Below are 22,857 nucleotides of genomic sequence, written 5' to 3'. Positions count from 1 at the left end.
CTCGCTCCAATAGACGGACTGTTCGAGCCGTCTTTTGTGACGCTCTGCTCGCTCCAAGCATTCAGGAATCTACAAAGTGCGCTCCAGTGGACCGAACATTCCCGGGACGATGAATACGTTCCCGGGGCACCGGACGGAAGATTCTTCCCCTTGCGTTGCAATAGAGATAAAGGCTACGATCACTTGGGTCACTAGCCAAGGACGAGGCCGCTACACATTTTCCAGAAGGTTGTCCCGCCTGTTATCTCATCGGCTCGCTTGCAAACAACAGAAAAAAGCGAACGCGTGGCAACAAGTGCTCGCCCTCTCTTCCCTATTACCTGTTGTAAACTTTGGCGACTTTTAAAGGCACCATCTTTTGGATGCTCAGTGATCCTCCAAATTTTGTCATCCGAGATTTCGTTTATCAGACCCTAATATTTTGATGTGCAGTCCTGGCTGTGGCCTTGAGGTCTACCACCGAACGCACCGCCCTTCCATGACCCATATCCCTCTGTCTGTTGACTTTGCAGAGTTCGACTGTGTACCTTAATCAGTAGTTTGCCATCGTTCTCCAAAGAAACGGGCTTCGCATCGTCCCTATATTGTGCAACTGGGCCGTCCTCGCTCTTCTGAAGGGCAGGACTCCACACAGGACCGGCTGAAGAGGAGGGAACGGAGAGCTCGCTTACTCGCTTGCTATCTCCTGTTAGCTCTGACTACACCTCATGGACGCTTATCATGCATCATGATAAGTTGGAACATCAGTTCACTAGCTTTAGAAATCAAACTCTATTGTATGGAAGGGTGCAATGAGGCATGACCACCTGAAATACATGTGTTTGAGGGTCTGCACATCTAGAGATCCAATTTGCCTTCACGGAGTCAAATATCTATCTCCAGTAATCCAATTCTAACCACGATTTGCTACCGGATGGACATACCGGTTAATAGTTACTTTTGCATGTAGATCAGGCCCGAAGTTGTGATACGCGAGCTTATTCTCATTCATGAAGCGTATTACCTCGTTGTTACGAAGTCTGTACCTTTCTGGTTTATGTCTACTCTCTATCTTCGAATCCTAGAAAAAAACATTCATTGCGATAACGCAGGGATCTCTATAAATACAAAATACAGAGGTCATGCATAAGGGATGATCGATAGGTATACAGAACAATGAGATGGGGATAACATGCGTGGGGGAATGTGAGGTGAGATTGCAGGGAAATAAAAATGAAAACGGAAGTATAAAGGGCAGCGCTAAAATCCTGTTTCACCTTCAAATAACATGTTCGTGAAGCTCTCCACTCCGTTCATTCCAGCGTCAAACGGCTCCCTGTTAATTTTTTCCAAAAACTCATCCCACATTCTCGGGTCGAGCTCGGGTGTTGGAGAGTGAGGTGGGGGTTGTATGGGTGTCTGTGCCCATGCTGCTCGACGAGCTGGGTCAATGGGGGTTCCTTTTCCAATCCGGGTACACAGGGAGGGTGTCGGCGGGGGTGTGCTCTCTGCAAAGCCATACTGAGCAACGAGTTCAGGGAGCGTTATGGTGGAGAGGCGGGGCGGTGGGAGGGGCAGTAATTGCTGGGGCGGGTCGAGAGGCGAGGCAGGCGGAGAGGTCAGAGCAAACGTGATAAGCGGGGGCTCGTCCTCAGAATCCGACTCCGAGTCGAGCTCCCAGTCAAATATCTCCTCTGTTAGGTAATCTTCTTCATCCCGTGGTGTGTGATGCCGTCGAGCATCCTGGCTGACGAAGTCCCGGATGATGCTGGGAGTGTATTGGTGCGTACTGCCAGTCGTCAGCGACAGCGAGCAGGACAAGATCCAGAAGAAGCTTACATATGGTCGACTCGTCGCCTGCATGCAAACCGCCAGATATCCAGCTCTGTCTTTTTGCGTGAGTGGGGGATGAGCCATTCATCGTCATCATCGTCGTCGTCCGACTCGGAGTCGTCCTCAGCGTCTGCTTCGACTTGCATTTCGTCGTCGTCTTTCTTGTCGAAAGTGATAGCGGTGTGATAGCTGCGTGCGAAAGGTTTCTCGATGATGAATTGGATAGGAAGTGGGTTGGAAGTCGTGGCGGGTGGTGTCGTCGATGTCGTCGGCGTGGGAGCAGGTTCGAGTGTCGTCTTCGACGACGATGCTGCAGGCTGTTCTCTGTCGACGTTGATGTCGACGTCGACCACTATAGGCTGAGGCTTCTCGGTGGGCGGCGGCGGCGGCGGTGGGGGAGGTGGAGTATCGCTCTCCCGACCCTTTCTTCGCTTTGCTGCCGGCTGCTGGAACAGCTTGTCATCATCTGCAACATCGTCAAGGACCTTCTTCCTCTTGGTCGACGTTGCTCTCCTCCCCCCCTCCACCTGCACCTGCAGCTGCTGCCTCTTAAGGAATCTCAGCGCCCTAGGCGACTGCTGCCCCTTCTTCACCGGGCCCTTCTTCACTGGCTGCAAAAGGCGAGCACTCCTTCGTGGCTCGAAAAGCGGCGCGAAAACCGACATGGACATGCCTTCCTATCGAATTCGGCAACCTAGAACGGAGGCAAACGGACGGATTCGGTTTTGGCTGGATGAGGAAAAAGACAAACTGGACGACTGAATCAAAAGAAGGGAAGCGATGGTTGCCTGCCACGTGCTGATGACTAAGACGGCATCATCTTTTTGCCGGGTGGCCTAGATCCGTCCGTTGCCAAGTCCAAGGGTTGGATGACGCATACTTGCGCAATACTTCGACCGACTCGGACTGGCACTGAAAGTAATATAATACTGAATGGACGAGTTCAGGCTTGACAGAAAATTGTATTCTCAAAAATCCCGCACAGTATCAACATCATTCATCACGGAAAATCCTTATCATCACGTTCTCGCTACTTCTAGTTCTTCACGTCAGGACCGAGAGAGAAAACGGGGCTTGGTTAACATTCTCGCCCTGATCTACACCTGCTTTTGACAATCTGTCTCTGCATTTGGACGTAACCATGCGCAACGCCAACTCGTATTCCGAGTCAAATCCCGCGGCATCTCGACCATCCGCCGGATAGTAAGATTGATCGACGTCGGACTAAGTCAAACGCTTCCTAATCACATTCTTTTTCATGCGAGGTTGAATATCAATTACTTACAGGAGAGAGGTGCCCCCGAGCTTAGCCTAGCTCATTTCGTTATAGACGATCAGGACACATCAGAACTTTGTCTTGCCCATAGAAAGCAGATTTTGGCATGAAAAACCGCGGTCTCTGATAGCTATGAATACCGCGTATCACGAGCGCCTACATCCAAGTTTACGCGTCGCGGCCATCATACCCTGATTTACAGCAGTACCCGGTATACGACATCCAACGTCTTGGGTAGCCGTAGAATCGGATTGTCGTTATTTATACCCCTCCCCGACATCTGATTCCCAAGGAACACTGATAGAATGGATAAACAGAAACTTAGGACAAGTGTGAAGCATCCCCCTTTGGTTGGATCAGAACAGTGAGCACATGGAAACAGGATAAACAGAACGACCAGCGCGCGCCCTTCCGCATAGAACATATCCCAGGAATAGCCATTTCGAGTTGCTTTGGGGGGCACATGCCGCCCAACTAGGGTATTGGAGAAGGGGGAGTGGGCTTACTGCAACGGGTTGCATTGTCCTTCTAGCATCTATGCTGTTTGGAAGTATGTAACAGGTTCATCCTGATGCGGTGTAAAAGAGAATTGACTCGAGGCGCATGTCATCGCTATCGAAGGAACGAACTGTCGCTGTTGCCAAGTTTAGCTAAGAAAAAGGGATGCCGGTGTACATCTCATCTCATCCACGTGAAGATCTGGGCTCGGCGCAGAAGATTCGCCAACGCAGTTGGTAACTGCGCAGAAGGACCTGTAACGCCTAGCCTCGACGAACACAGGCTGCCGAACTTTCTCGACAACCTTATTGAAGGTCACTAGACCACATACAGAGCATGCTCTCAGAGTCTTCATGGCATAAATGAATGCCAAAGATGAAGCCAAGGTCCTGACTGCGAAACTGATGGTAGATCTTTTTTTGCTCTGGAAGAGTTTTTTTTGTTCTAGGGGAGGACTGAAATCAGAAATCTTGCACTGAAGAAAAGCAGTGTCAAAGGGGTGAAAGATTGGTTTCCTTCTCTTCATATTTTGCGTGTTCTAACAGATGCCATCAATGCTGCACGAAGAAGTAGCAAACACCTAGTACTGTACGTTCAAGCTGACGGGGGGGAACAGTCTTTGGGAAGAGCCTTTACTCCCGAGCGATCCCATCTTGACTGGTGTGAGATTGTCCCCAGTAATTGCAGTTGGCACCCCGGGCTGTGCTCGAGCAATGGAAGAGCAGTATGAGACCCTTCGGTCAATGAGGGTCAATGAGAATGAATGTGTTGTTGAGATAAAGAAGGGCAGAAATTTCCTGTCGGCTACCTGTGTTTGTGGCCGGTCCCGTGCATTGAGGGCGGTATGGCGTCCTATACACATCGATGTTACAACGTGCCGCCATGATATGCTCACTGTGAAAAAGGAGGTGGAAGAATACGCTAGTTCCGATCACACGACTCCCTCCTTCATTTACTCATGATCAGCCCTTGACTTTGATGAACATACGTGGAGTCGATGAAAGCCGGCATAGGGAGAACTGTGAAGAAAGTCCAACGTCATCCCGAGAACTGCGGTTCGGAAATGAACGGCTGCATTCATGGGGTAGTGACTGTCGGAGGGGCCTAATGCCTTGATGAAAGAGATTTCGTCTACTTGACGAGGTCATGTCTCTGATCCAGCAGACGACACTCTGTATGGATGACTACGACGACGGCAAACCGCTGACATGGTACAGCGCATAGAGGATGATGCACAATGGCGGGAACGAGGCTTGCTTACGCAAGACTTCGTCATCTGGAGTAGAGAAAAGGTAAAAAATCCTGGGTCTGCGATAGGAAGATAAGTTCTCGTCTCCCGAAGACCGGTCGATTCTTCCGCCACACTAGAATGTGCTTCAGATGGATAGATAGAGCAGCGTTGGCGTTACAACGGATGTTCGTGTTCGCGTGTCTATTTCGGCGGGGACAAGGTAGTTCGGCCACAGAACTGGACTGCACGTACTTGGCTGTCGCTGGTATTCCGTCAAGGCTAGAGAAGTATTTCGAAGTACGGACATGTCCATGGACCATCGAGTGCGGAACGACACCAGAGGAGGAGAAAGGGCCAGGCGTTCCGGGAAGCGAGACGGTAGGTGTGCGTGGAAAAACAGAGGTTCCGCACATGCTGGGAACATCGAACTGACGCTGAGCAGAAGATGCTATCACAACAAGGCTCGACAGCATTGTTAAGAGGCACACATTGTGTTCTTGAACGATATGGGTCCGGCTGAGATCGACGGATATATTCCGGTCCCCTAAGGCACCTTATTACAACTAGGGAGACGCGTCAAATGACCTGCAAACGACTGATGAACGAAATCTTGCAGCAACTTAGATCGTGACATCGAATTCGGCGGCGGATACTCTTTGTCTCTTTGTGTGGTTCCTGACATATATAAATATGCCGACCATGTCATGTATCCCAACGGATCCCATCAATGTTGCACGAAGGGATGATACCGTACGTCAGACTCCCCTCCCTTGCGAGGACCGTGCTCGTTCGATAACCATCAGCCACCCATTGAAGGGCTCCCCAATCTTGACCTCGATGACCGTATGCCACCCAGCTGTAAACAATAACTAGTAACTTTCTGAGGGCAGTAGGTTTGAAAATCAACGAGAATAACCCGGTATTCGGTGACGATTGGTGACGAATGAATGACGTTGCTGAAGATGATTATTGCGCATCAGTGTCCACCTCCGACTGAGTTGAGGACAGCACCGACCGGCTAGAAGGTTCGGGACGGCGGAACGTTGGTACTACTGACGAAGGGGAGAGCACCCCAGCGCGCAGACGCATCTTTCACTCATTGGCTCTGATGGTTGTACGTGTTACAGAGTAGAGAGTCCAACGTCGTCCCAAAAATGAACGGCCGACTCCATGGGGTAGTGGTTGCTGCTGGACGGGGCTGTAAACCCTGGTTGAAACTGCTTGGCGGGGTGGTTTCTCTGATGTGGAGACGACAGCAAACCATTTATTCACTACACGAGTGACGAGAGCACAGACAGGCCTCGAATGCATGATGATCCGAGGCGTCGGCGGGCCTGTGAGAGACATGATCTTCTATAGTCGTTTTCGCGCCCGATAGCGCGCCAAGAGCATTTAGTCAATGGCTATCCCAAACGCATGGTATTCCGTAATCAAAGGTGATTCACAGATGCATGAGGGAAGGGGCGTGATTCCAATGGGGTACGTGGATGTCAGGGAGAGATTGATCCTCTTCTATTCGTGCATTTTGGTGCGTCTTTTCAAGAGGAAGGACCTCTAATACGCAGAACTGGCTATACGTATACACCGAGCACGACGAAGACTATGATTGACATTCTTCCGCTGGGACAATTCGTCTTGGGCAGGGGTGCGAATGAGAGAAGTTGTATCTTGAGCTGCTGGATGGAGGGGTCACGTTTGTAGATTCCGTGGAGAGAATAGGCGCCGAATTAGAAGAGAAGAAGATATTTCGGTTATGGATGGGAAGTACGCGTCAGGATGGTCTATGTACGACAACCATCATCTGCGCACGCCAACGATTCGGCGGAGTTCGATAGTCACACGGACTGCCGAAATATACAGAAATTGCTACCCAAAAGGATAATATGTCAAAAGGTGCTCTCACGATAGGGTTGCCAACAGCAATATGACGCCCAAACATCGATGTCAAGGTTGTGCTGCGAAATATGGAGAGATCTTCCTCGGTCCGGATGATAGCAGGTCATAGTCCGGTTGTCGATAAAGGCTCCTCGCTCCGCAAATGGGAGCATGCCACTGCATGCAAAAAGATAGTGGCGCAGAAGGGTTTGATAGACGTTCCTTCTCTTCACTGACTCCACAGTTCGCCAAAGTAGTCACGAATGCCGTCTGCATCACAAAACGTCGAACGAGAGATCGAGTAACACCATGTTCCTGGGTGCCGTACGTTCGCCTTCACCAAACGATAGCGGAGAGAAAAAGTGGACAGCTGTGAGCGAAAGACGGGTGTTTCCGAAGAATCATCTTTCTCGACCAGTGCCTATCGAAATGAGCAGATTCCAAAAACCGATATGGGATCGCTGAGATAGCTCGATGAGAGTAACGGGCGACATTCGGAGATGAAGGAATGTCGTTGGTTGGGATAGAGAGGCAAGAAAAGTTTCTGTGGATGGAGTGACTTGGTCGCCTTAAGCTCTGGTTCCATGGGTCTTTGATCCTTCATTTATTGAAGAGGGCGCAGGATCTTCGGATCCTATGGTCAGAACATTTCAGGACGACATGATGATAATATTCACTGCAATGTCCTCAGATAAGCAAGTACACGGTTCGTTCCATTTCTATCCAACTCTTATTCGGGACCTAGATTCTGATGAACATAACTTATAGGGAGCAAGTGCGTCTGCGAAAGTTCATTCATTAAGTCCATGATAAAAGATGGCGTAGTAAGGAAACTCACCTTGAAACTGAGAGTGCTCTTTCCTGGTCGGAAGACCCGAACAATGACCTAGATGTAGCTCTCATCTAGAGGATCTCATGTCATTAACTGATCCATCCGTGCACCATAGTCTGAGAGCAAGGAGATATGAAAGAACGAAGGGCGAGGCAGGTATCGGAGGAAAATGAGAAGGTAGTAGTTGATGGTTAGCGGCCTAGCCATTCGCGCATGATCCCTCTTGACGGTTCCACGTTCATTACGGCGGACCCTCCATCGCAGGACTGAGGACCATCCCACATCGCTTGATATAGATTCGTATAATCACCGCCAGTGATGCCTCCCCCGCCTATTACTCTGTCCCTGGATGTCATTGTCGCAGCCGCGTCTTGGCCGTGCTCTTGGTAACGAAAGTGCGTCATAGAGGGATGAGACTTAGATTGACCTGCTACCGGAAACACACTTGGATAGAAACGAAAGAACCGCAAGGAGGGACTGAGTGATGAAGGTTCCGGTAAATCGCGTTTTGGTACGCATTTGTTAGCCTGGCAGTATGAATGAGCACCGAAATGGTCACAGTCGTCTAAAAATGAGGCACCTTCCACCACCTTTGCTGTCACGGCCATTCGGACTGTATCGGCTTCTCATACGCGCAAGATTCTCTGTTATACATTCAGATGAGTTTCGGCTCTAGGATATAGGTAGCATATGTCCACTATACCTCAATGTCTGCAGTCCGTGTCGACGACTCCGGCGCCGACACCCCCGTTTCCCATGGCCAGTATCTGAGTCAACTTCGTGATTCTACCGCGTTCATCAGTCTCTGTTACGAGTGTAGGTCATTACGCTTACCTGGACCATGTACAAAGCCGGGTCCCTTCGTTTTCAACGCGACATCTACGGCAGGATATGAGGAAAAGCTTGCAGAATACAACTCCAAATGGCTGACCTTGTATCTGTATCATCTCAAATTCAAAACTAGCCCTATTATTCATGTTGCATTCGCGCTTGAACGTCTGATATTGGTGCCCCAGAAGCTTCAAGGCTGACGAGAGCGCTGGACGCTTCAGTACGACTGCCTGGAAGACATCGCCATCGATATAGACAACCTGGCGCGCGCCGCCCGAACGTTGCGCGTTTGGTTAGACATGGGATGATGGTAGTAACTGTACAAAGAGTGACTGGACGTTGGCTGTCGTAGATTTTGATTAGTAATCAATCACTTTGAAATGTCGATTCTGGTTCGATTCCCAGAGAATCACAAATGCTTGTTCACAATATTTATGTAACTCTTTTCACGCTTTGACAATGTCATTGTCATTGTCATAGTGTGTCGTCGGCGAGAAGACTCCGGTTGATTTTTGGACAATGATGCAAGCCACCCACGTACGACACTGCCACATCGGTCCGTTGTTCCGAGTACAGTTTCCCTCCCACAACGACGGTACATGAAGACCCTCTACGCTGTTTGAACGTGAAGTGATGATGTCAAGCTCAACGGCGAGGAACAGTGATAGTGATAGTGGATTAGCGAAAGAAGGTGAGTCTCAGCCCGCATGCGCTACCTCTCTCTCTGCTCAACTTGCATGTATCTACAATCTAGGTCCATCAGTGTGAACCACCCCTCCCTCCCTCCGTAACGTTTGACAGTACGGATATCAATTTCGCTCGTGCCCATTTGTTCCAACATCCTAGGATTCAGTTAAACAAACAGGTTCTGCAAAAACTTGGCGGGAGCGGCTGCATGGGTAGGTCGAAGCCTTGTTTTTGTGTTTTCGCCGGCTTTGCTGACACTCTTTCATTTAGTTTACTTCTCTGGACGCAGATTGAGATGGTTAGCATGGGATTGATTGTTGTGGCTGTCAATGGGCATGGTATTGTATCTCTGTTTGCTTACTGACTAGTCATGTATCGAAGCTCTTGCTGCAACGTAGCGTTAATATAGTAAGTATGTATTAGTTGTTATCCTGCTCATCTTGACACTGAACAAACCCGATAACTTAGAAATAATAGATCTCAACTGTTTTATCAAAGGTAAGATGCTCTCATTATGAGATGGCAATGGGTACTAATGATATATATTGAACTAGATGACGTGACTGAAGCGTTTCAAGCCCATAAGACCTACAGCGTGCGAGCACTGTCATAACTTCAATCATCGGGTTAGTCAAACACGTACAAGACTTCGTCACAGAGAACAAGATGGTGGAACGGTGCTTTCTACTACGCTTCAACATCCAGACACAGATAGGACGGACTTAGTGTTGTACGTGTTGTTGGAGAACGCGTCTATTTTGCCAGACGCGTTAGACACGTTGACCAGACCTCTGTTCAGTTGACCGTTATGTTACGATGGTTGGCCTCATTCCTCAAACCGTTTGCGTGTCCTTACGAGGTCAGAATCAAGTCATTGTTAGTGGTAAGAAGTCTAGATGCACCTGCAATCCCCACTGAGGACCACCGAATTCTGGGTCAATGCTGTGAAAACAGCGAACGGATGGGTGTGCAGATGTTATTCGCAAGAGGTCGATAATCTCTGTAGCGTTCCGGTGCGGCCATCCAAAGCTTGACGTGTTCGTCTCCTCGTCAGGGCCCGCAAACTGACAAATACGAAGCGGACTAGGGCGATGTGATAGGCAGTCGGAGGGGATTCATGAAGACAATTATGGGCAAGGCGAAGTACGTTACGAACTTTGGCGAGGAGAATATCGGGGACCCGCCAGGCAAGGAGATCATGGAGATGACAGGAAGCAGTCACGATCTTGGCAAGGAGGATACCACTACGCAGACCCATGTGGGGTTAAGTCAGAGGTAAACATAGCACATATATCCAGTACACACCAAATCTAATGTCAGGCATTGCAGCGTACATCACCACGTCGACTACCTGCTCTGCTGCGACCCATAACCGACAAATCCAGCATTACCGAGAGCGTAAAGTCTTCCGGACAGCATTCCAGAAGGCCGGGAGATCCCATAGTCAGTTTAGGCGAGTTTACGATGGTGCTCAGTAGAGAAAAGCACGGGTCCAATATGGCTCCCGCCACTAGCACCTAGGACCAGAATGCCATCGTTGTGAGGGAGTTGTGTCAGAACGAGTGGATCTATGTGGCTGTGTCACACCACAATTGTCCAAAATCAACCAGAGTCGTCCCGCCGACGGCACATAGTGTCGAGACCCGAAACTAATGAACATTGATATTGAACTGCTAGGATGTCAGCCGTTCGAAGTAAAAACTATCAGTTCATTGCGTAACGCGCAATCATCGCATCGTATGCATGAAACCTCCACTGTCCAGGAGTATCAGGATACCTTGTTTTAAAATCGGCCCCGACGTTATAAAAGTACGTGGTACGCCCTTTTCTGTGGAGTCCAATCTTTTATCTCTAAAGTTAAAGCTGAAATTATTGTTTATGCTTGATCTTTCCTACTGTTTCTCATCAGAAATACTTGCGAAACAATGCGACAACATAAATATAAGATTATATAAATAAAAGTAGATCTAGTAGCACAAATCGAGGGAAGCGCACGAAGCTCTTGCTCGCTGTGAAGAAAAGACTACATCATGTAAGTAAGTATAAAATAGCAAACGGCAAGGGAGCGTGAATTATTTTCAGTGGATAGGTGTAAGATAAAGAATCAGCTCGAATACTTAAAGGGATCAGGCTCTCCTATGGTTGACGTTTACTCGCTTCCTCTGGGCCTTCGGCCTCCAGGTTTCCCAGAGCCTTGACTGGTTTGAGTTGGTCCTCCGCCATTGTGTCCACTGGGCTTTCCCCCTTGACTCTCTCCAGCTGTTCCAGAACCTTGGCTAGAAGTATTCTGTTTTCCACGAGGAATATATCTGTGATGCGTTGTATGATATCTCTCGCTCTTCGTACATTGTGTAACTCACGTACCCTTGGCTAGAGTTGGACAGACTTGTGGAAATTTAGTCAGAGAATATAACAGATGAATAAGGTACGAACCTGGATAATCCCCTGTGAATTCCATCGTGAGCAATGGCGGCAAATAGAACATTCAAACGAATACACACCGAACACCTGGGAGGACACGGATGTGCTTGAAAACGCTGAATTGCATCTTGTAAGTTGTGGGAGAGGTCGCGGTTGCGTTTAGTTAAGAAAGATGTAGTGTAGTGAAGAAATACCCACCTCGTACGTCGTCTTTTATACCATAGCACATATTGATCTGTATTCCATCTTGGGCTGGTACAAGTCGGATGTCATTGTATTATAAAACACCGACGTTTCAGTATACGCTATACGCCATGTACACATCAGGATCTCCCGAAATCAAAGAACGGCGCACCGTAAATCCTACCATGTGGAACACGTATCGCCGCGTAACGCATTGATGGCACCGATATCAGCATAGGTGAAGCTGTCGACGCGTCATTTCATGTGTCATAAGCCTAGGAAAGAGTGGGTACTCGATGGTGTCATCTGCACCAAAGTACAGAGGAGCGAGCTAAGAAAATACATAGGAAAACTTGTTACATCGATGAGGGGGATCCTGGTATGCAAACCTCCTTGATGATGAACAGGGTGGGATCGTTGGTATGCTTTACCAAGGCGACATCGGAGCATTATTTTTGGTTTATGCATACTTCGACCTATTTCTGAGGCGTGTTAGAGTCCGGTTGTATGGGCGTAATAGCGTGCAAAAATTCACGCCCGCGCAAGTGAGGTTTTTCCGGCCGTAAGTTGGTTATTAGTGCGCAAGTTCGCTCGAATCTTTCCCCCAAGTTAAGGGACATTTGAAGCAAGTTTGCTATTGTAAGGAGTCTGTGATTTGTTGTCCCGCTGTGGTCCAGACAACTGATTATAGACTATGCACCGTACGTATGTCAACTTTTTGGGAACGAATGCGGTACCTACGCTGTTCAGCGGGCCATATTGTGAGCCCTGGAACTCCGTGAAATTTGGTTATCGTACCTCGGTTTATCATTGGCTCGCAGAGCAATTGAATCCAGAGTTAACTGTCTGGACAAGGTTGAAAGGCATTCCAGTTCAGAAATCAATTATCGCACAGAAGACATTCATACATACCTTGAACTCGAAATTCGAATCGTTGAAGGTGCTTTGCTACTGAGGATCAAACTTAGAGATCAAAATATCGAAGACAAATAAAAATCTGACTCCATCACATCAAATGGCGTCAAATAAATAGCTAAGGTAGAAGAAATCAAAACTTAATGCCCAAGGATTTTGGCCCATCACGGCAACAAAGGAAAAATCTTGATATCTAATCGCCGAAATAATGTCGGCCGGTCTAGCCATCTCGGTTTGCTCAGAACCCGCCCCCAGATCTTATTCAGAGATCTATGGCAACAACTGATGATGTGTATATCAGTATAGGAAAACACTTAACTTGCAGGAGGGGACATGAACTTGCGCACTTAAAGTAACTTGCGACTGGAAAAAATATAACTTGCATTCATCGCATTTTTTGCACGCTATTACGCCCATACGGTTGAACAGAACGTGTCAAGACACATCACAAGGCTTAAGCAACAGACGGCTATCAGGTAGATGTGCAACGAAGGAACCACATCGAATTTAAGGCTTCCAAGAAACGACGGCTTCATAAAGGATGAAACCGTATACGCAAGCGTGTGCCTGCTGCAACGGTAGGTGGCCCTTGGCGAAGCTCAGTCAGGAATTGCGGGCCGATCGTCGTATTGAGTGCCTGCCGCGAAAGACGCGTCTTCGGCTCAATTTTTCAGCCAGCCGGACCTTCCAAGAAATGCTATTACTTCCCGAGAGCCTCAAGGTTCGGCGTATCAGTAGAAGCATTCATTCCTTCAACAGGAAAAGTTGAAAATGACTGTGGAACCACATTCGGCGATGCCATGTCAATGATTGCCTAGCGGCTGACTGGATTCCCCCTCATAGCGATACTTCTATAGCGCTGGCGTCCCACTTAAAAACAGTTCTGCGCTATTGCCTACCGTATATTCCACGTGGTACATAATTGCTCATCACATTGACAGTCTCAACGGAGAGCCGGATACACCTTCGACAATCTGACTTTTACGTTCTTGCATTGATCGTCTTAAGCACCCTCTGACGAGGTTCGTGTGTAGGGAACCTATCCGGTTAGCAATTGAAACCAGTTGGATTCGAAAAGTCTAGCGTCATTGTTTTTTATGTGGGAACGTTCCAGACGATCCCGAAGAAAAGCTTGGCATCTTAACGAAGGCTTGTCCGCATCGACATCGAAAAATCTTCTGGATTTCTCATTTGACAGCATGAGGAGTAGAAGAAGGGGTACTACTCACCCGAGGGTTAGAAAATTCCCTGCACGAATTTTTTGGCCACTATACATTTTAGATTCGTCTTTTCGAACCTGTTAGTTGTCTCCGGTAACTCGACTTTCACGGCCACATACCCAAAACGTAAACACAATACCACTACCAATTGCCGAAGATACCCGGCAGATCCTTCATCTTCCGGTCTCGCTCCCCTCAATTGCACTTGCTGCTGTGGACCCTCTCCAAAAAGCACTTCTAGACAACATACGCCCTGAATCATCAACACTTCATGACCCCAGTCTAATGGCAGCATTGTAAGCTACACACAAATCCAGGTCCGCAGAAAAGGGGAAAAACGGGAGTCGAGTCACTAGCTCGGAGAGAAATGCGATATCGCTGTCTCGGGAATTGTGGCCGTGAGGTGGACATCAGGAGTTGTTCAACATCGCCCGTGTCCTCAGAGTCCTCGTCGAACGACCGCATGCGACTCAAGAGGGAGACCCTATTGCAGCGGTCCACATCGTCCTTCTAGGATGTCTGAGAGAGGGTTCTCTGTTGTCTGGTACAAGTCTTCCCGTGCTTCCCGACGTAATGAAAATCCGAGGCCTGACAGCGGTAGATGGTAGCCGAGAAGACGCGACTGAAAGAAATCTTGCATTAACTGAAGGTGCGGAAGATGTTTCGTCCTCTTCTTCGTATTCCAACAGACATCATTAATAGACATAGCGAATCCCTGATACCGTCGGCTACCAATGAATTTTCGCGACAGAACATACGGTGAGCAGAGGAAGCTCATTAGATTTCATAGTATGAAGAGAATCCAACGACATCCCAGAAATGAACGGCCGACTTCATGTGGTAGCATATGATACCGGAGGGACGTAAAACCCTGCTGAAAGGAATTTTTTGTCGACTTGGGGGAAATGTTCACTCTGATCTGGAGTACGTATGATATTTGTTCAGAGAGTGACGCAAGCACGGACAGGACTCGGATTCGACGCTCGTCAATTAATCACTGAAGGATCTCTCATCGGAGACATGCCCTCCTGCAGTCGTTCTCGCTCTCGTATCTTCGGGAGTGGGTTAAGAATATTGCAATGTGCAACCAACGACTATGCTGGATATGCTGGATTCGTCGCTGAAGGCAGTTCGTGAGAGTGTAAGAGTGTAATTCCAGCTGCAAGGAGAGATTGAGCTTCCTCTTTTCGGCCATGCTTGTCAGGTCTATCTTCGTGAGAAGGGGCCGTCGATACGCAGAACTGGGCTATACATATACTACCACGAAGACCGCCACTGACATTCCCCCGCAGGGATAACCTGTCTCGAGCAGGGAGTGTAAATGAGAAGAGTTGTGCTTTGGGCTACTGGGGAGACAGTGGGTGTTTGGGGGCTCTGTGTACCAGCGGGTAGGTAGTGAGGATGGAACCACAGGAGAAAAGGTCAGGCGTAGATAGGATGGGATGGAAGGCGCACGGCAGGGATGATCTCTACGCGACAACCATCACCCGTACGTAAACGCAAACGGTCCTGCGGACTTCGATAATCTTTTGCGCGGACTGTCAAGGCATATCGAACTCGCCACTCAAAATGATGCTGGTGAAAAGTGCTGTTATGACAAGGCTCGACGGCGTTGCTGAGAGGCGCACCTCCAAGTTCACTAGTAGTCTCGAAAGATGGAAGACATTTTCTGAAGTGCCGTGCATTGAAAGTCGATATGCCTTCTGACGCAGAAGATATGTCGACGGAAGACGGTATGAGGTCCGCAAATTGATGCTGAGGCCGGGCTGGGAATCACGTTACGGCATCGACGGTAGGTCTTCTCTGAGTCCGGACGATATTAGGTTGCTAGTTCAACCATCGATAAAGGCTCCTTGTTCCACAAATAGGAGCGTCCCATGCAAAGAGAATTGCGACATTGAAGAGGTTGTTGATAGGTTTCCTTCTCTTCACAGTTCGCCAGAGTGGCCGCCTGAATCACAAAAGGTCGAACAGAGAGATGCCGAGCAACTTCATGTTCCTGGGTGCCGCACGTTTGCCTTTCATCAGACGAGAATTCGAGACATGAAATGAACAGGTGTCAGTTAAAGATGGGTTTCTCCGAAGAATCATTTCCTCGAGCAGATTTCAATAACCGATGTGAGGCCGCTGAGGTAGCCCGATGAGAATAAGGAGCAACATCCGAAGATGACGGAATCTCGTTGGTTGGGATAGGGAGGCGCGAAAAGTTCATGTGGACGAAATGAATTGGTCGCTTAGGCTTTAGTTCCACGAGTCTGTGATCCTTGCTTGATTGAGGGCGACGCGGCATCTTTGGACCTATGGTTAGAAAGTTTCGGGACGACACGGTGATAATGCTCACCGAGATTTCCTCAGATAAGCAAGCACACGGCCTGTTCCCCCATAATCAACTCATTCCACCCGTAGCTTCTGATGAAATCATGCCAAGCTAGAGCACCTACAGAAGTTCATTAAGTCCTTGATCAAAGATGGAATAGTACAGTACTTTACCTCAACACTTTTTAGAATCCAGTAAGAACGCGCAAACAACTTGTCTACATGTAGCTTACAACATTGATTGATCAAGCCCGCATCATGTTCAGGGGGCAATGGGATAGAAGAGAAACAATGAGCGAGGCAGTACAGGGGTATCGGACGAGAATGAGAATCGTTGATGGCGAGTAGTCTAGTCATTTGCGTATGACCACAGTTCAACGGTTCCACGTTCATTGTAGTACTCTTCTGCAAGACCTTGGACCATCCCACATTGCTTGATAGGTGAGACTCTCAGGATGGTCCGGAGAGAATTGGGACCGGCAGTTGTAAACAAAGTTGGATGAGAATGAAAGGACAGTAAGAAGGAATTGAGTCATGAAGGGCCTGGAAAATCGTACGGATTCGTTGTGGTCTGGCGGTATGAATGAGCACTAAATTTGTCGCAGTTGCCTAAAATGAAAGGCACCTTCCACCACCTTTGCCATCACGACCGTTCGGGCTGTATCTGCTTCTCATACACACGAGATTCCCTATTGGACATCCAGCCGTGTTCCAGTTCTAGGATATAGGTAGCATATACCCACTGTGACGTGGTGCCTGTTCAGTCCATGTTTCTATATCTATTTCCATTTCCCATGGCCAGCGTCAATCGATGTCCTAATTCTACTGCGTTCATTAGCTATTGTTACAAGTGTAGCCCATGCACTCACCTTGACAATATACAACTCCGTGTCCCTTCGTTTTTGACGCGGCATTCCCCCGCAGGATATAATACTACTTGCAAACAAACGATTTGGCAGGCGTATCAAACAGCGTATCCTGCACCATTTGACACGAGCTCGAAGGCGTGTCTCTCAGTAACGCTGTCGAGCCTTGTTGCAGTAGCACCTTTCATGCAACATCCTTTTGAGGGAGGCAAGTTTGATATACATCAACACATTGTGCGGAAACTATCGAGGCAGAGTTGATGTCCTTCCCATTCAACTGGAGCGTCGACGGAGGACACTATGAAGCCGGCAAACCGATTCCGAGACTTGGCTGCGAATCGGGTTGTAGCATCGATAGTATATCGTCTTCGAGTCCGGATGATAGCGGTGCCCTCGATAAAGGCTCCGTTTTCCGTAAACGGGAGTGTACGCTAGAAGAGCCGTGCAAGACGAGCACAGCATCGAAGGGTCTCGATTGGTTTTCCTTCTCTTCAAGATCCGCCAATGTTGTCTGCCTCACAAAACCTTGCGGTCGTCGAAGAAAGAGAGGCCGAGCGAAATCATCAGTTCCTGGGGATGCGGCACGTTCACCTTCATCAAACTATAGCTCGAGAGTAGAAAGATGGTTCTTTTCCCGAAGAACTTTTTTTCTCGAGCGGTACCTGATGAAATGAAAGATACACCGAGCAGATCTCAAAAACCGATGTGAGACCGCTGAAATAGCCCGATGAGTATAATGTGCAATATTCGGAGATGAAGGGATGTCCTTGGTTGGGATAGAGAGGCGAGAAATGTTCCTGTAGACAGAGTGATTTGGTCGCCTTGCTCTGGTTCCGTGAGTCTTTGATCTTTCCTTAATTGAAGGAGGTGCGGCATCTTTGTATCTTTTGGTTGGAACATTCCAGGACGACACGGTGATAACGCTCACCGTGATACTCTCAAATAAGCAAGCAAACAGTTTGTTCCCTTCATATCTAGCTCATATTCTGGACCTAGATTCTGATGAACATACACCGAGCGAGTGCGTCTACGGAAGTTCATTAAGTCCCTAATAAAAGATGGCATGGTAAGGATACTCACCTCGGAACTGAGAACGCTCTTTCTTAGCCGGAAGACCCAAACGATGGCCCAGGTGTTGTCTTTCAAGGCCTCATGCCACTAACGGATTCAGCCGCATATTACGGTCTGAGAGGCGTGGAGATATGTGGGCCAAGCAGGTACACGAGAATGAGAAGTGGTTGATGCGAGCAACCTAGTCATTCACGCATGACCATACGTCGACTGTTCCACATAGCAATCCTTCCATTACAAGATCTTAGACCATCCCATATCACTTGATAGGCACTCATACAGTCACTACCGGTGATGCCTCTCCCGTTTATCACCCCGGCAGTCATCTCCCATTGTAGCAGCCACATTTTGGCCATCTATTGCTGGTGACAAACATGCGTCAAAGGAACGCGTGACCTTTAGGATCACTAGTAGAGAATCGTGATTCGTTGTCGGAAACGCGGTTGGATGAGAAAGAAAGCACCACGAAAAAGAATTGAGTGATGAAAGATCCAGGAAATTGCCTTTTGGTAGCATTTGTTGGGGGGACTGACGGTATGAATGAGCGCTAACGTTGCTGCAGTCGTCTAAAACGATGTGCCTCCCACTACCTTCGTCGTCGCAGCCATTCAAGCCGTCCCCGCCTCTCGCACACGCAAGAATTCCTGCTAGGTATCCATATTTGGGTTTATTGGTAGCATATCATATAACCCTATAGCCCATATCCATTTCCCGTGGCCAGTATTTGCAGTTGACTTGGTTCTTTCACACTCATCAGTTATCGTTGCGAGTGTAGATTATGTGCTCACCGTCATCATATAAATCCCCTTGTTTTTGCCGTTGCAGCTATTGTCGTATATGAGAAAAAGCACGCAGAATACAACGACAGAAGACTAACTTGGTATCCGTATTGTGTCGAATTCGAACCTGAATACCCCGGCGTACCTGCTCGGCCCTATTATTGGTGTTTGAAGGTTTGATGTCGCCAGGGCTGCCTGGCACTTATGACTGTGATTGGCACGCGCTGCTGGTGACAAAAAGCACATAAGGAGAGTGAAGCCGGGGGAAACTGTGACCGTTGTCGGAAACGCGCTCGGACGAGGATGAGGCGCGCCACGGGAAGGAATTGAGCAACATCAGGAAATGGGATAGAATGGTGCGAATCTTCTGTGTTCTGGCAATACGGATGAGAACTGATTTTGTCGTAGTTGTTTGAATTAACGTACCTTGCACCACCTTCACCGTTGTGACCATTCGCTGTGCCCGAAGCTAGTACACGTATGACTCCTCTCTGCGCTGAGCTTTGGCTCTAGGATACCTTCGTCGCATAGGAATCCGCGTTTCCTCGTCTTCGCCGTGACATCTGAGAGAAGAAACTGGCAAAAAAGTACAAAAAAAGTCCTAACTGATCTCACCTTTCGGATAATGTATATCTCAAGGTTTAGAAGGAGAATATAGTAAGTGGCCTAGCCATTCCCTATCGCTGGACCTGGCATCCCAAAAAACACTCTGAGATGAACACAACGACTAGGGCGAGTCGGGCGGTGCCTTATTACCCCAGCACGCCAGAAGCCGTATTAATCATCACTACTACTAGCACCAACGAAAGAACGAGATGTGTCGCGGAGAGGACGGATTGAAGAAGGGATACAAGCACGCGAATTACACTTTGAGCTCGTTGAAAGGCCCACGAGGACGACTAGAATTGAATAATCTGTAGTCGACGATGGATAATTCTCTGGTAGTATATCGGTTAGTACACGCGCCTGTCATTGAGCTCAAAAAGACTACCGCGCAAAAGCTGGGTTCGACTCCCAGCCAGAGAGGTAGAAAATATTTTGCAACATTAATTTTGGTTTCCGACGTCCGTCAAATGAATTATCAACACTATGAACAATGAACATTGAAGTGACTAGAATTTTTATTTGAATCCAATGTGCAATAGTAGATACAACATGCAAGTGCCCGTCGCCCGACTGTGACTTTTGGATACAGGTAAAACGACTCTACGACGAAGAGAACGAGACCTTTCCAGAAGGCGAACGACATACATTTGCCCTCGTCCGAGTCAGACGTCTCTCATAAACCCTTTGGATCCAGTTCCGACAGGTATCTAGATACACCCACGAAATGACCATCTGTAAAGTCTTGAGTGCTGTATCGTTTTGGAGGAAATACACCGTACCCTAGTATGTCGTCGCATGGAGATCTTCGGCAGCGTTGATGAAATAGGCGGTCCCGTGATAAATTACATGGCAGGGCACGACATAAACCTGAGTTTGGTAAAATATGCTGGAAATACCAGAGAAGGGATATCATGACGTCGGACGGCGTATCAGATGGCAAATAGAGAGAGAAAAAGGCGGATTTGTGAAGACAAAATTCATAGAATAGGCGCCTTTCAGACGGGATAGCCTGGTATATATCCATGAAGGACAAAGGGACAAAGGAATTCGAATGATGGCGATCTCGAGAATGAGTTCTGAGTACTGATGGCATGTGAGAGCAAAATCATATGGTTCAAAGCAACAGGCCTTGGTACTCGTCGATAGTGGTCTGCGCACTGTCCAGACGCACTGAGGAACATCAGGACAAAGAACTGCAAGGAGGAGAAATTCCCAGACGGGCTTTGATACTCCTCACCGTCACAGTGTTCTGTTTGAGGGCGAATGATGCTCTCCGCCGTCTCATTCACGTCAGAGTGAACTTGTACCAACCACTGGAGTCGGTTGAAGTATACGGTCCTTCCACTCAAAAACAGTCCCCCTACGTGAAATGCGGTTGCAGAAAATGGAGAGGCACCCCTCAGCTCCAAGCGCCAATAAATCGCCCTGTTGCCAGGGGTGAATTTAAGAAAAATGCGTCTTTCTTGAGTGTTTCCTCTTAAGGCTCGAGCGGTCCCATCTTGACTAGCGCGAAGGATTCAATGTCTTCCCAAGCCGTTATGTCTGGCATGCGTAAGAACAACCGGTCACAAAAGCAACGTGAGACCGCTAGGAGATTCTGGAGCACCCGTCCAGAGTGGATGAGAATGAAGACGAATGAATGTTGTTATCAAGATAAAGAAGTGCGGAAAATGTGTCGGCTGGGTGTATTGGCGACCAGACTTGGGGCTCTCCGAAATTGAGGGCGCATGTGTATTGAGCTTCTCCGTGACCCGCTGACCAAACGGCATCACTGGGAGTTAACATCAACGACAGTCTGGAGATCACTCTGCAACCATTCGCGTCATCGTAGGTGAAAAACCCTCAGTCTATAGGTGAGAGCACGCCGAGAACATATCCATTGTCCTGAATTTTTCGGCCGACGCTGGGTCAGACTTCGCAAGTGCCATCGCATACGCTAATGTTCATCACAAAAGCAGTTTCGTACTGACTGACATTCTGCGTGACGAGTCCGAGGCGGATATGTCATGATATGGGTACATAAAGGGAAGAATTCTGAGAGCAGGTACGCCGTGTGTATAGGGGGGATAAGGTTGATTGTTGAAACCTGGAAAGGCTCAGGCTGTATATGTGTGGCGTTAGGGGGCAGACAGAAGTCGCCTGATAGTTGCGGGTTCCAGATGGGAAGGGAAGGGGGAGGGTCCATCGATCCAGCTTCTGTCGTCTCTCCTACTTAAAGAATGTGGTGCCGGAAAGCGGGAAAGCGACAAGACCACGGGAGACAATGCTCAGCTCGAGGCGCTGAAACAACGTTGCCTTTTTGCTGCAGGTTCCTTGGAAAAAAGCAGCTTCCTCCGAACTCGGCACACGCATTATCGCAGGATTCACCGACATCCATGACGGGTCTTCTTAACATGCTCGAGGGATATAGACGATGGTACAACATCAGGTATTGCCATCGACTGAGAATTCAGATGAGTACAGACGTTCGTCCTTCTCTTCTCGGGTAGACATCGATCATCTACTACGCGGAACTGGACTATATGCGCATACCTATGGGCCGCATACTGTTGTTGCGAGGATTATAGTACGGATTCTTCCAAGTGAGGTCGTCAAGAGGAGTTGTACCGCACATGAAAAATTTATGTTTTGCGCCGTTGAGTGAAAGGGGCACGCTTGCAGGTGTACCATTCGGAGAGGCGTCGAGGATGGAACCTGCACCAGGGGAAGAGAAGGGGCCAGGCATGGGCGGGAAGAGACGTCGAGTGCGTGACGGTGACTCCTGCGTGCAAGAGGACCAGCCTCGACGATCCGCACATGCTGTCGAGGTATCGGTCATCCCATCTAAAAGGTCGACGCCGCGCGAGGATTTAAGAAGACTCGACGATCTTGCTGAGATCGAGAGACGAAGGAAAGCGCCGTGTGCATGCTTTCCGATGCAAATAAAATGCGAACAGAGGTCGCAAATCGATGCTGAAGATTGGCTGAGAATCACACCACAGCATCGAAGGTAGGTCTTCTCCGGAGGGCAACGGCCTGCGCTTAATAAAGGCGCCTTGTTCCAAGAATGGGAGCGTGCGCCAGAAATGTCCATTGGAATCCTGAAACAAATCTCGTGTGACGGTTGGTTTCGGCCTCCTTTCTCCCCTTCATATACTATGTGTGAAGATCGCCCTGCTTGCATCATAGTCCCCGAAGGAAAAAATAGCGAGCAACATCAGTTCCTGGGGTGCCGTACGTTCGCTTCTCATCAGACCAGAGCTCGGGTGATAAGATGGAGAGCTGTGAGCCAGAGATGGTTATCAGACGGTTTTTTCGGAGAGATCTTTTTTTTCACTCAGGCGGTGCCTATTGGAAAGGGCGCCATCTCGACCTGCGCCAATCAATCGCACATCACAACTGTGCGAGGGGTAGCATGACTCGTACGACCACCAGGATCCGATGAGAACGATGTACGGA

The 22,857-nt window shown here is 48.6% G+C and overlaps 5 protein-coding genes and 1 non-coding gene across 6 annotated transcripts; 3 read left to right on the top strand and 3 right to left on the bottom strand.

Moving 5' to 3' along the window:
- Nucleotides 1-1,239: 1,239 nt before the first annotated feature.
- EV420DRAFT_1634792 (uncharacterized protein) lies at nt 1,240-2,477 on the bottom strand (the record flags this gene model as incomplete). The annotated part of the gene is made up of 2 exons (XM_060476369.1): nt 1,240-1,768; nt 1,819-2,477. The coding sequence occupies 2 exons, from the start codon at nt 2,475-2,477 to the stop codon at nt 1,240-1,242; spliced, it is 1,188 nt and encodes a 395-aa protein (XP_060340162.1).
- A 2,478-nt stretch (nt 2,478-4,955) lies between these two features.
- EV420DRAFT_1473421 (uncharacterized protein) lies at nt 4,956-5,757 on the top strand (the record flags this gene model as incomplete). The annotated part of the gene is made up of 4 exons (XM_060469130.1): nt 4,956-5,195; nt 5,442-5,567; nt 5,621-5,660; nt 5,711-5,757. 4 exons carry the CDS (start codon nt 4,956-4,958, stop codon nt 5,755-5,757), a joined length of 453 nt encoding a protein of 150 aa, XP_060340161.1.
- A 3,234-nt stretch (nt 5,758-8,991) lies between these two features.
- On the top strand, nt 8,992-10,829 carry EV420DRAFT_1473419 (uncharacterized protein; the record flags this gene model as incomplete). The annotated part of the gene is made up of 10 exons (XM_060469129.1): nt 8,992-9,046; nt 9,221-9,254; nt 9,313-9,340; nt 9,424-9,450; nt 9,520-9,540; nt 9,612-9,772; nt 9,808-10,007; nt 10,143-10,310; nt 10,363-10,485; nt 10,720-10,829. 10 exons carry the CDS (start codon nt 8,992-8,994, stop codon nt 10,827-10,829), a joined length of 927 nt encoding a protein of 308 aa, XP_060340160.1.
- Nucleotides 10,830-11,126: 297 nt separating this feature from the next.
- On the bottom strand, nt 11,127-11,744 carry EV420DRAFT_1757900 (uncharacterized protein). The gene is made up of 5 exons (XM_060480527.1): nt 11,662-11,744; nt 11,544-11,590; nt 11,476-11,487; nt 11,407-11,427; nt 11,127-11,351 (listed from the first exon to the last, which is right to left on the bottom strand). Exons 2-5 carry the CDS (start codon nt 11,588-11,590, stop codon nt 11,192-11,194), a joined length of 240 nt encoding a protein of 79 aa, XP_060340159.1. The 5' UTR covers nt 11,662-11,744; the 3' UTR covers nt 11,127-11,191.
- An 8,004-nt stretch (nt 11,745-19,748) lies between these two features.
- EV420DRAFT_t24 lies at nt 19,749-19,839 on the top strand. Its single transcript has one exon. It is a non-coding gene; the product is annotated as a tRNA-Asp (tRNA).
- Nucleotides 19,840-21,723: 1,884 nt separating this feature from the next.
- Nucleotides 21,724-22,790, bottom strand: EV420DRAFT_109706 (uncharacterized protein). The gene is made up of 2 exons (XM_060465811.1): nt 21,952-22,790; nt 21,724-21,896 (listed from the first exon to the last, which is right to left on the bottom strand). Exons 1-2 carry the CDS (start codon nt 22,583-22,585, stop codon nt 21,844-21,846), a joined length of 687 nt encoding a protein of 228 aa, XP_060340158.1. The 5' UTR covers nt 22,586-22,790; the 3' UTR covers nt 21,724-21,843.
- Between the last annotated feature and the right edge of the window lie 67 nt (nt 22,791-22,857).

This window comes from Desarmillaria tabescens (assembly GCF_030435595.1).
Source record: "Desarmillaria tabescens strain CCBAS 213 chromosome Unknown EV420scaffold_1, whole genome shotgun sequence".
NCBI classification, from domain to species: domain Eukaryota; kingdom Fungi; phylum Basidiomycota; class Agaricomycetes; order Agaricales; family Physalacriaceae; genus Desarmillaria; species Desarmillaria tabescens.
The sequence above is the reverse complement of the archived record's forward strand: the minus strand, read 5'-3'. Positions and strand labels throughout refer to the sequence as shown.